The sequence below is a fragment of the Notechis scutatus genome, chromosome 12, assembly GCF_049901735.1.
Source record: "Notechis scutatus isolate UNSWTSFEM ecotype Mainland chromosome 12, rNotScu1.2, whole genome shotgun sequence".
NCBI lineage: Eukaryota > Metazoa > Chordata > Lepidosauria > Squamata > Elapidae > Notechis > Notechis scutatus.
The window spans coordinates 16,992,012-17,003,510 of NC_142020.1; the positions used below are offsets into that span (position 1 = coordinate 16,992,012).

Consider the following 11,499-nt stretch of genomic DNA (forward strand, 5'->3'; position numbering starts at 1 on the left):
TGCTGGCTCCCCGTTTTCCTTCTGCCAGCAGCAACAGAAAGTGGGAACTCCAGGGAGGAGCTGGGGATACTACCTTTCCGCAAGGAAAATGGCCTCCCTCGGCTGTGCCAGCTGCTGCAGCACCCCCAGCAACTGTTATGTCCTCCCTCTGGAGCCAGAGTGGGTGCCTGGCCCTCCCTTCAATGATTAGCCTTCCACAGGAGGAGCCCCGTTGGTGGGGCGGCCGTGCTGCAGCCGGGCCAGCTGCTTATCAGGCAAAGAGAAGCCCACGAGCCACTCCAGGTGGAGGATTTACGTGGCTGCAGGAGAAAAAAAGGGCCCAGCCTTAGAAACATAAACAGAGTTAGATTCCTCAGAAAAAGATTCTTTATTTTTTCACTGTCAGGAAGTAACATTTTTCATTCCACGATACAAAAACGTTAAATATCAAACCAAGTTTATGAAATCTACCAAAGCAGATTGATTTTTCAAACTAATAAAAGCTGGTGAAGCTGCTGGTTTATCTTGTATCTTTTTAAATATAGAATGCTGGTCACAAATCAAAGGAAAAGGTGCCCGAGAGGCTTCCCTCCCCTCCAGGTACAGTATGCTGTTCTCAAACTTAACATGAAGCTTCATGACTCTTTTCTTTCCCAAAGTGAAAGGACAGTTTCTCTTTTAATTGGGAGGGGGGGAGAAAATGCACTTCTACTACTGCAAAAGACGGCAGGGAAGAAAGTGGTGGAAAGTGCCCGGCTGGCCGCTGATGTGCCTGAATGTCTGCAGGGGATCAAGGGGACCAGCAGAGCAAGCTGCACACAGACTCTGTGAAGTTTCTCAGCCACGCTACAGGAGTGGATGGTCCCGCCCAGGGTTTGGCCTTTCGATCTAATACACACGACAGCAAAAGGCTTTCACATAATCAAGGGAACGGACATGTACACACATGCATACACATAAAAACAGGGACTGTGATTGTTCAGTAGAGATCAACAAAGCAGATTTCCAAGAAGCGCCCTGCTTCTCCTTTGTGCACCAGCCACCTCTCTTCATTCAGGGTGGCTTGGGAGGACTGTGCTGCCGCTGGTTCCTTGGAATGGAAGCCCTTTCATTGGTGCTCCTGGCAGCTACCATGTGTCCGGCACGTCAAAAAGCCTGGCGGGAGTGGCCTTGAGCCCCCCTACAAGAAGCACAGCACAACCACACAACTGAGCAAACACAGAACCCAACCCTCTCACGCCAAAGCCTCTGTCCATGCTGGCTGGGATGCATCCTGGGCCAGCAATCGTCTTGTGCCGCCCCCCTCCCGCCGCAGCTCCCCCAAGGAGACTCCTCCTCCTCCTGGGCTGATTGTTAAGGAGTGTGGAGAGTGGCTGGGTGGGAGGATGGGGTTGAATCATCTGAGCGGCCTCAGCAGCTCCGTTTGGTGTGCTTTGAGTACCCCAATGCTGGGCAAAATAAAGACGACAACTGGGGTGCAGTGATCTCCTTTGCCCGTTCTTTTATCGGTCATTCAAAGTTCTGAGATTATGTAGAAAACCACAAACTGACAGTTTCCCCTCCCTCTAGGCCTGCTGGTCAGCAAACGAGCTGTCAGATCAAGCACCCTGCAGAGACCACCTACCATCCAATGTTTCTTCCCTTTCGCCCGTCCTGAGCTTCTTGGCTTGCTTCTCCTCTTCTTCAGGGGGCTCCTGGAAGGAGCCTGGGGGGGGCAGGTCTACCTCTTGCACCGTGGCCTCCTCCACGTCATCTGTGATGCTCTCCTCTTGGATGGGGCTCATGCTTCTCTTCCCCACAGAGCTGGGCGTTGAAAAACTGGGGCAATGGGAGAAGCCCAAGAGGGAGACATTTTAATCTGTGGGGGCTCCCAGGGAGCATCCTGAAGCAAGGAGGAGGAGGAGGAGGAGCGCAATCCTGCCCTGCTGTCCTTCCTAAGGCCATCTCCAGCTGTTCTGTTCTCCTGCACAATCCTGGTTTGTGTCACAGAACAGCTGCCCAAACTGGGTCTTCTTCAAGCCGGACTGGTCATCTGCAACGGCCCCGGTCATCCAAGCAGATGTTTCTGTCTCCTTGGAAGCGGCAGGCCTGCCATCAGCACTTACTCTCTGGCTAAGCCCCAACTGCCGCCATCTTTCTTGTGCCAGTTCAATATATGAGTGCTTCTCATTTCTGTTCGGCCCTTGAAATGTCATCCTGGCAGAGCAGCATGCCTGCTTCTTCACCTGTACTTTCAAACTCCTAGGCTGTTAGCAGGACAGGGCTGACTTGGTTCCCGCATGGGGCAACCGCACTGCCCCCTGGCATCCAGACAACCAGACTCCTCCGGCCTCCCAAACTCGGAAAGAAAGAGGGGAGGCTGGCACGGCATTTCTGGCTCGAACTTCTTTCCCCAGGTTGAGGAAAGAACTTGAGTCCCAGGAGGCGCCTGGGCTTCGTGCTTTCCCAGCCGGGGCTAACTCTCTTCTGCTGAACTGGCTGGGCCGGTTTCTGGCTGCGGGAGTTGCTCTCCTGCCCATGAAGCCCACCTGGTGCAGAACCAGCCGGTGCCCCAACGTGCCTCACCTGCAAATGCTGTAGCAGCGGCTCTGGAGTGCGAAGGGGCTGGCCTGCGTCTTTAAGCGCTTCACTTCCATCTCCTTCCAACTGTCTTCTGCCCATTTCCTCTTCGCCTGCCTCCTCTCCTCCTCCTTCTTTTCATAATATTCTGCGTAAGTCTGAATCCGGTAACTTTCAGCATACTTGCTGGTATTAACAGCTGTGGAAACAGTTCAGCACAAAATCACTCCGAGGGGAATCCTCTCCAGGACGGCTTCCAATCTTCCTGGCCCAAAGAGCTGAAGGGAGGGATGGCCCCTCCTCTTCCTCTTCCAAGGAGGGAGCAGGGGAGCTCTTTTTTTGAGGTGGGGGGGGGGACACTCAGGCTACATTCGGGAGAGCATAACCAGGATGCTGGTGAAGGAAACCAATATCCTGTTCCTAGGAAAATAACCAGAAAACTCAAGGGAGGACTGGTACAAATTGTGTGTGTGGTGGGCGGGGGGGCGGGGGACGACGACGAGCTGTGTGTTGGCCAGAGACCTCGCTCGTTTCTTTTAAATTGTCCTCAGCCTTCCAGAGAGATGCCAGAAAGAAAGTCGTCCCAAGCAACGGGTCTCTTTCCCCACCCGGGGGCTACAAGACTGAGCCTGGCTTGTTAGAAAGTAGCACCCAAAGCTCATCAAGTCATCCATTCTTCCTTTCCTCTTCTGTGCCAGAATTCTCCCAACCCTCAGGAACAGGAGAGGTAAAGGTGAGGCTTTGGCAAAATGAACCATCACCTCAAGGATTTTTTGAAAGTGATGTTGCAGGAGAAAAAGGGAAGGGCCGATGCCCCAAGGAGTGAAAGGCACCTGCAGCCCGTCTGCCAAGGGCTGTGCCTGCTGCAGCAACCAAGACGAACTCAGCCTTTGTTGGTCCGAGGCAGCCCTGCCACGTAACCGCCATTCCAGGCTGAACCCTTCAGACCCTGCTCTGGACAGGAGGTCAGGTCCTCCTGGAAGGTAGCTGGATGGGCGCCTGGACAGACGCTGCGGGGGCACGCCTGCCCATCACGCCCAGGCAGCGCACCTGCTCCAGGTGCTCAGCTCTCCTGCTGCTGACCCGGCAGGACTGAGAGCAGAGCTTGGCCTGCAAAGGGTCGAGGGGACGGTATTCCTTGGTCCCTCTTTTCCATGCCTTTCCTCTCCTGGCATGTGGCCACTCCCATCCGGCAGGCCCCCAGGAAGAGGGAAGCTAGCCCCACAAGAGCAATCGTGGAGAAAGAGCTAAAGATATAGGGAGCCGCTTTACACAGTCAGACTATTAGCAGAGGTTTAGTAAAAATAAGCAGCCGTGAACCTTACTTCTTCTCAAGGTTTGATGGTACTCACCAATCTGTACTTGTTCAGGCTGACTCAGGGATACAAATGCTGATGTATCGTCGATCCAACAGACATGAATGTTTCCTAAAATTGGAAGGGGAATGTAAACTCTGTTCTGATCAGATCTGTCCAAGCATAGTGAAGATGACATCACCCGGACAGGGGCAGCTCTCGCCCTGGAGCAGGGAGGGCCGAAGGGAAGAGCAGCACAGGGACGCGTTGAGGGTGGGGCGGAGGTTTTGCTGAGCTGTGCTGCCCAAAGGGCCTCGCAAACCCCACTCCCACCCGCTCTCTGCCCACCAAAGCCAGGACCCTTTGCCTTTGGCCCTCCATTTTGGCCAACCTCCCCTCCACCCACAGACGCCCCTCTGCCAAAGACGGGTCTACTTACCGAAAGCACTAAAAAGCTGGTAAAGGTCACTTGTCTTCCACTCTTTGGGAAAGGTAACATAAAGGACGTGATCACGTTTTGGCTGCACTACAAAACCAGAAGAACCTGATATGAGGAAGTGATTTATATTTTTGGTAAGAGCTGCTGCACGCTCCCCCGGCCGCACCAGGAGCCAAACAGCGAAGATCAACGTGACACTTTCCCCACTGGGCTTCCATACAAAAACACCCCTCTGGGGAAGGTAGAGACTTGGATCGGCTCACACGCATTTCCTACCTAACCTTCAGTCGATTCTTCCCTTTTCTGCAGCTCAGTCCCCCCACATTAAAAGAGAGAATGTTTCTCACAGGCTGCTGCGAAATCAAAAAGGTGTGAACCATCCCTCTTCCATTTTGAGATGGGGGGGAAAAAAACACTTACAATCTGGTCCCTGCAAATTGAGATACGGAATGTCCATCACCCTCATCAGGAATAATCTGAAGCAAAAGTTAGAGAGTCACTTGGATATTATACTGGGCTCTTATAAATAAAAACAGAATAAAATAAAAAGATGTCTTTGTCTCTGCTTATCCAGCTCCATGAAAAGCTAGCAAAAGAGCACCTCTGAACTACATGGCAAGAGCCAGGGGCCACTAGCCTCCCAAAGGCTGGGCCCTTGTGGTCTCAGCCTAGGGCAGCAGTTTGCACTATACGGCAGGGCAAGAAAATCTCTCTAGCAAACACGTTGGCACTGCTCTACATGCCAGCTTTAGACTACAACACAAACTTGGCTGAAAAAGCCACAGCAGAATTTCAGAAAACAACATTATGGTTTTCAAGGAGGTTGTTACTTACTTGTTGAAAAAAGGCTCGATCAGCTTTGAACGGGCAGAGACATGATTTGTGGGAGGGCTGAGAAAGGAACCTAATGAGCAAAAACAGGACAAAAATCACTACGATGAGCTGAGCGGAGGCTCTGGCGCAATGGGAGAAGGCCAGAGTACCTAGGAAGTTTGCCATGGAGATGAAGCAGAGGCCCGTGATGTATGCATCATATCCAGCTTCATGAAGCTGCTCTGATGCCGTGTTGTAGCTGGGAAACCCCTCGGCGCTTTCTGAGGAAGGAAAAAATGCTTTTACTCAAAGTCACCTGGATGGAAGGAGGGACGCTTTAGTCCAGGCAGGGGTGCAGAGAAAGCTTGAGGTACCCAGTTTCCCCCCAGAGACTGTTTTGCTGGCCCCATCCCAGCAGACTCAAGAATGCCTTTAGTCTGCCTCTGATGAAACAGTAGCATAAATTGCAGCCTTTTTCATCCAGCTACAGTTCAATATTGCCCCTCGTTTTGTGTGTTTCTGAAGCCCCGATCTAAATTGCCCATCAAAAGTATACAGAAATGCCAGCTAGAGAGAATCCAATAAGTTTCTCCCTACCAAAGTGAAAGCACAGCTTTAAACGCTCTTTTGCCACGCCTACTAAAAGCCGCATTTTTCGGCTGCTCTCTTTCCTTACCAACTCTTGGAGGGCTGAAGGGCGTCTCCTTCAAACGCTTTTCCAACTCTGCCAGGGATGTATTCTTAATGATTTCCTGAGGAGAAGAACACGAGGCATCTCTGATTGCAGGCTGAGGTCAGCACAGTACAAGTGCGTTCTCCCTCTTTCTCTCCCCCACGCCCCCCACACCGTGCAGGCATGGTTCCCAAAACCTTGGCCCCCTTGGAAAGACCACAGTGGTTGCAAAGTCTTTTTAGAAGTCAAAACAGAGTTTGAGAGTCTTAAAACCAGCACCATCTCAGAAGCTTTTAATTTTGCCACAATACACTAATGCAGTTTGGGCCACTATTATCAATACCAACTGACAACAAGAAAATGAGAAGAAGATGAAATCTCTTCTAATGTTTCACCAATGTCTTAAAACATTTGGAATTAACCAAAATATACACCCACTTGTGAGCTCTATGTAAATCACTTCCAAGGCATGTTCACCAGCATTACTCTTGCCTTCACTCTAATTAGCAAAAACAGTTAAAGGCCCCTGGTGGCACTGCTCCAACTGAGCAACAGGTAAGACTGACCATGTCAGAGGCACCAAGAGCTCCTGCTAAAGGCAGAAAGTGACACTCAGGATTTCTTCCAAGGCACTCGTCTCCCCCCGCTTCCCCCCCCCCCCAAAAAAAACAGGCATTTTAAGGAAGGTTAGCTTTTGTTTGTGCTTAGCGGTTTTGCCTTCTGGCAAGCACCAATGCCTCCTGAGGATAGGATTCTGTGGCCAGGAAAAGGTAGTTCACTGGGTGCATAAATGGCATGTTATCTTCGTTGCAAAACAGTCTTGTTTATCTGTCTGTTTCACTTCATTAACTTTGCTAATGACAATACTACTTTAACAGGCGCTATCAAGAAATGCAAATGTCCTACCTTGAATGGCTGAGTGCTTGCCATCAATTTAGTGTCCAATAGTCTGTAAAACAGATTTTAGAGTTATAAATTCTGGAAAACATACAAGGGATGGCAGGCTTGAAATAAGATGGCTGCAATGAAGAATCAGCAGGAGCTTCCTAGGTTCAAATGTTCCATAAGAGGATTATAGCAATACTTTAACTGAGATCTCAGCTGCTTGTGGGCATCCATGGTTCTTCTGCCAGGGGAAATGGGGGGGGGGGGCCTCTTTGGACAGTTGGAGGGCCACTGAGAGAACAGACAACTGAACCGAACTGGCTTACCTTGGAAAGACGCATGTTGCTAGTTCTTTGAACTCCCTGAAATCCTGAAATTTAAAAGGAATCAGATTGTTGAGAGCAAAAGAGATAATGTAAACTGCATCAATGCAATACTAATTTATTTGAGAAAAGCAAATATTGCAATGCTAAAGAAAATATTACATGGATGTTACACTGAAGACGCCATCCAAACCATATGGGGTTTTCAAAATACAACAGGTGGTTGCCAGCTTAAGAGAACTCCAATTGGAAAGTTTTGGAAGTTAAGAAACCTATCAAGCTTCCAGGCAAAAGCAGAGGGAATGTCAAAGGGAAGCAGTCCCACTTTGGCTATCAACTACTGGGAGGAGCTGTTGACTTCCCGGACCAACTAGAGGCAGAGCATCTTTCTCACTGGACCCAGGACAGGTGCTGGTCCCCACCTTCCACCCAGGATGACCGGTCTATGTGTGCCCCAGACAGGTGAGTCTCTGCTGGACCGAGTAGGGAAGAGGTGACTTTCCTGCAAAGGACGCATTGAGGAAAAGCAGGTTTGAGTGCAAGGAAGGAACCACCAACCTCGGGGAGGGAGCAGTAGAACTGATGGATGGTGTGCATGACGTCCAGCAACATGTTGTGTCCGACCACCAGCTTGCCCTGTGGAGAAGCAACCCAGCCCAATGCTCAGGGAGAGGCAGAGCATGCTCTCCCTCACCACCACACTACGCTGGGTGTGAGAACGTCTGTCTGGCTAACTTCAGCTGCCGATGGCATGCCTACTTTCCCTTCAACGTACCGAATTTGCAAGGGCGTGAATGACTCTGGAAAACCCCACTGCATCCCTCAGCTCCTCCTACAAGTGAGAAGCCCAGGGTGAGTTCCTTTGCCCAGTTCAGCCCAGCCTTCCTGCGAATCAGCCTCCCTGACTGGAGCTGAGAGGCTGCCCCCAGCCCAGCAAGCCAGTCCCTGCCCGGCATCGGAGGCACCTGCCTGCTCTCTCGCTCGCTTCTCCTGCTCTCTTCTCTTGCGCTCCTCTTCATCCATTTTGCTGATGATCATGTATCGCTCCTTCTAAGAGCCACAAAGGTTAATGCAGGCACAAGCAAGCAAGAGCACAATGACCGAGCACTCCTACACAGCTTCATGCATCAAATTCCTGGGTGGAGGAGGAGGGAGAATCAATCTGACTTTCTCACATGGTTTTCCCCGCCTGGGAATCCTGCAAGTTCCCACCCCAACGTATCTGGAGGGCAGCAGCCCAGGAAGAGCAACTTTTAACATATTGCTCCTCAGCTGCAAGGTTCAGAAGCGGGAGGCAAATCCATGAGCCATCCCACCAGAGGTCTCTCTTTTGTAAGGGCCCCAGATCAGACCAGCAAAGGAGCAGCTGCCATCTGCCCGCCGGAACTCGCCTAGGGATGCCTGGAAAACCCCACAGCCCTACCAAGGTGGGAAATGGAAAATGCAGAACTAGTCACCTGTTCTGTTTCCACGGTTTCAACATGGATGCCTTTTGGATATCTATGATGAAATTAAAAATAAATAAGGATTAATAATAATCCTCCTTAGGTTTGCAGAAAAGAAATAAAGTGCCACATTTGGCAATAACACCAGAAACACAAGTATCAGTGTAAACTCCATGCTTGGTGCATTAAAAAAAAAAAAAAAAAAAAGATGCCCGAAAGGAAAGCAGGAGCTCTGCCTCAACACTGCCCAGGAGACGGGGAGCTTGCCCTCCAAGGAGTGCAGCACTCCCAGCTGTGGCTCCCCAGAGGCGGAGAAGGCTGCTTCAGCTACTTCTCCTTGTAGTAACCAGCACCACTCACTTCCAGCTCAGCGTCTGATAGATTAGTTTCCTCTGAAATCTACAAGAGAAGAAGAGAAAGTTGGTAAGGTTGCCATTTCCCCTCCTCTTGGCTGCCCAATCAGCCTCCTCTACGCAAAGCTCTGCCCAAGACCCAGAGGAACAAACCCAGTGCACGGCTCCAGCTGCACGGTGGTGTTTCCTTCATTTTGCAGGAGATCTTCTATCCTTTCTCTGAAAAGGGGAGAGAAGCAGAAGGTGCCTTCTTTCGGGTTGGCCTCTTCCCACCATGGGGAGGACCGTCTGCAAACAGCCCAGACAAGGCAGAACCATCGTCCCCCTGCTAGTGCACAATGGCCTGTGTTCTCCAACATGGGAGAGCTGGCAGGTTTTACTGTTTGCTGGATCCACACTGTGCACATTATCGCAAGTAACTATTTAAGTCAGTACTTTCCAAAATTCAAAGTAAATGGGGCAAGTGGGTAAAACAATGAGGACCAACATAACTGAATTTCCATAAATGTAGCATCAATGGACACTAAGCAAGCAAATGCCTCGTAACCATCTCTTCCTGAAGAGCCCCTGGTTGGCACCACACCTGCGAAAGCCCTGTCCCTTGTTAAAACCTCCATACCCTGATCGTGAGGGAGCCCAAAGCCCAAAGCAGGGCCTCTCTGGCTGAAAGTGCTCCAGAGAAGTGTGCTGAGGTGGTCAGCCTCCATCAGCCTCTCCACTGCATGAGACAAGCTGCAAATCTATTTCCAGTCTGGCAGACAGCAGCAGGAGGTGGCTCCTCTTCCTGGCCAAACTTTGTCTGACCCAGGAAATAATTGAAAACCTAAATGCAACAATTACCAGTGGTGTTCTGAGTCCCTCTCCAAGCACAGACTAAATATTCACTTACACAACTTTCTTGATGAACTCCTTCTGATCCTCAGGAACAGCCGATGGAGGCTTGGCAGCATCCAAGCCCCCAAGTCCATTGGCTTGACAGCGCTTCTCGTCATATTGCTCCCGTAATTGTCTTTCTTCTTCTTGATTTAAGTAAGGGATACCTTAACAACAGGGGAAGGTGGGGATGAGTGGGTGGAAGGGACTCAGGTGAAGTTCTGTTTTAAAACTGTTCCAATTTAAACATCTGGGCATCTAGTCATCCTTTCCTATCCTAGTATCCTCCAGATGCATTGGAATAGAAGTTTTAACTCTCTTGGTAGGAGAGAATTCTCAGTGATGGAGATTAAACTTTAATCACAAATAATTACAGAATCATGATTTTCTTTCTTCAAGATCAGATCACAAAATACTGGAAAGAAAAAAGTTAAAGCTACAGCTATGGAAATGCAAAGTTACTTTTAAAATATTTACAAAAAGCTTACCATTTCGAAAAACTTTATTAAAATCAAATCCCTGGTTTGCTAAAAAATCTATACTTGAGCTCTGGAAGAAAAACAGGAAAACAGATTTATAAATGATTCTACAAATGATTTCAATCTAATAAAATTAATTTTTACCACTAAAAATGCCAATTCATGGTGGGTTATATACATTTTATTCATTTGACAAACCAATACAGTAACAATCTCCCAGATAAAATTCAAACTGCTGGCCTTGAGTAAGGTACAAGGAACTTCCAGGCAATTTACCTTTTCTCCAACATCAGGCTAGAAACCACATCTGTGGGTGACACTGAAGTATGGAGAGTGCAAAGAAAAAAAATACTTCCCTCTGAAGTCACTTCATGTTTATGAAACTTTTCTCAAACTGACAAGATCATTCTGACTTTAACAAAAACATCTTTTTAATAATTTATAATCTAGCTTCTTAACGATATATGAAACATTATGCAGCTTGCAGCACTGCATTTGTGCAAGATTGGTAGTGGAAGATTTTCCTTTGGATTCTCTGTTAGTTTTGAATCAGAAGGGGGAATACCTGACAGACAAACTTGACATCTGGTGATGTTCTGTTCAAAGGTTTGGGGAAAATATAGAAGTTAAACGATTTCATGTTATACCTAAAAGAAAACACAGTTGAAAATCAATTTACAAGTTATCATGCTACACACTTAATTTTAAAAACCAAGAAAAGGACATACTTAGATTCTGTGTGATCGTACTTAAAAGTGCATAGACCAAACTGGAAGAGCAGGAAATCCATGGAATGCTGGGTGGAAATGAACAGAAACTCTAAGCAACCAGTTATTGATCCAGAGAAACTGGGGAGGGGGCGGGTGGGAGGCGCCCAGAGGTTTTACAGCGTTCCCGCCGGGAGCAACTCACCTTCCGTAGCTTCTGGTACCGCTCCTCGGGCGTGTCGAAGCCGTTGGTCAGCGCGCTCACGGACGGCCCGTCGCTGATGCCTGCAAGCAGAGCGAGTCCTGAGGCCTCGGCCGGAGCGAGGGGGCTCGTGGCCCGGGAGGGGGACCCCGGGCGCTCGGGGTGGGGGCGGCTCGGTACCTGAAAACTCCCCGTCGATCGCCAGGAAATCGGCGTCTTCCACGGCCTCGTAGACGGTGCCCAGCGCGCTCTTGAAATCTGCGGACAAAGCGAAGGTCAACCGGGAAGCCGCCCGCGCCCCGCGCCCCGCGCCCCGCCCCGCGCCGCCACTCACTGCCCCGGGTGATCTCCATCCCGCCTGGCGCCGGGTCACCCCCCACGGCCGCGCCAGCACTTCCGGAAATAAACGCGGCGACCCGGCGCGCAGATGCGTCACGGGCACGTGACCAGAGAGCGTCGCGTCTCACGCATGCT

General features: G+C 49.9%; 1 protein-coding gene across 14 annotated transcripts; it reads right to left on the minus strand.

Annotated features, from left to right (window-relative positions):
- Positions 1–343: 343 nt before the first annotated feature.
- PARN (poly(A)-specific ribonuclease) lies at positions 344–11,403 on the minus strand. 14 transcript variants are annotated; one of them, XM_026683244.2, is made up of 24 exons: positions 11,360–11,403; positions 11,206–11,283; positions 11,029–11,108; positions 10,845–10,912; positions 10,682–10,763; positions 10,126–10,186; positions 9,654–9,804; positions 8,918–8,983; positions 8,772–8,810; positions 8,424–8,466; positions 7,936–8,013; positions 7,742–7,798; positions 7,525–7,602; positions 6,970–7,013; positions 6,665–6,707; positions 5,762–5,837; positions 5,256–5,366; positions 5,107–5,176; positions 4,693–4,748; positions 4,273–4,359; positions 3,891–3,965; positions 2,545–2,737; positions 1,604–1,797; positions 344–1,159 (listed from the first exon to the last, which is right to left on the minus strand). In XM_026683244.2, the coding sequence occupies exons 1-24, from the start codon at positions 11,376–11,378 to the stop codon at positions 1,107–1,109; spliced, it is 1,902 nt and encodes a 633-aa protein (XP_026539029.1). In that variant the 5' UTR covers positions 11,379–11,403; the 3' UTR covers positions 344–1,106. The 14 variants fall into 14 exon arrangements, with proteins under 14 accessions (XP_026539029.1, XP_087798487.1, XP_087798489.1 ...); XM_087942361.1 differs by having other exon boundaries at positions 4,273–4,377; XM_087942363.1 differs by having other exon boundaries at positions 1,604–1,782; positions 7,936–8,016.
- Positions 11,404–11,499: the final 96 nt, after the last annotated feature.

What these genes read in the sequence shown, in the direction of transcription:
- PARN (XM_087942360.1), bottom strand. An exon ending in TCTACTGCTCCCTCCCCGAG is followed by an intron (nt 7,014 to 7,524) that starts GTTGGTGGTTCC and finishes TTTAAATTTCAG; the next exon opens with GATTTCAGGGAGTTCAAAGA. An exon ending in CTCCATGGCAAACTTCCTAG is followed by an intron (nt 5,177 to 5,255) that starts GTACTCTGGCCT and finishes TTTGCTCATTAG; the next exon opens with GTTCCTTTCTCAGCCCTCCC.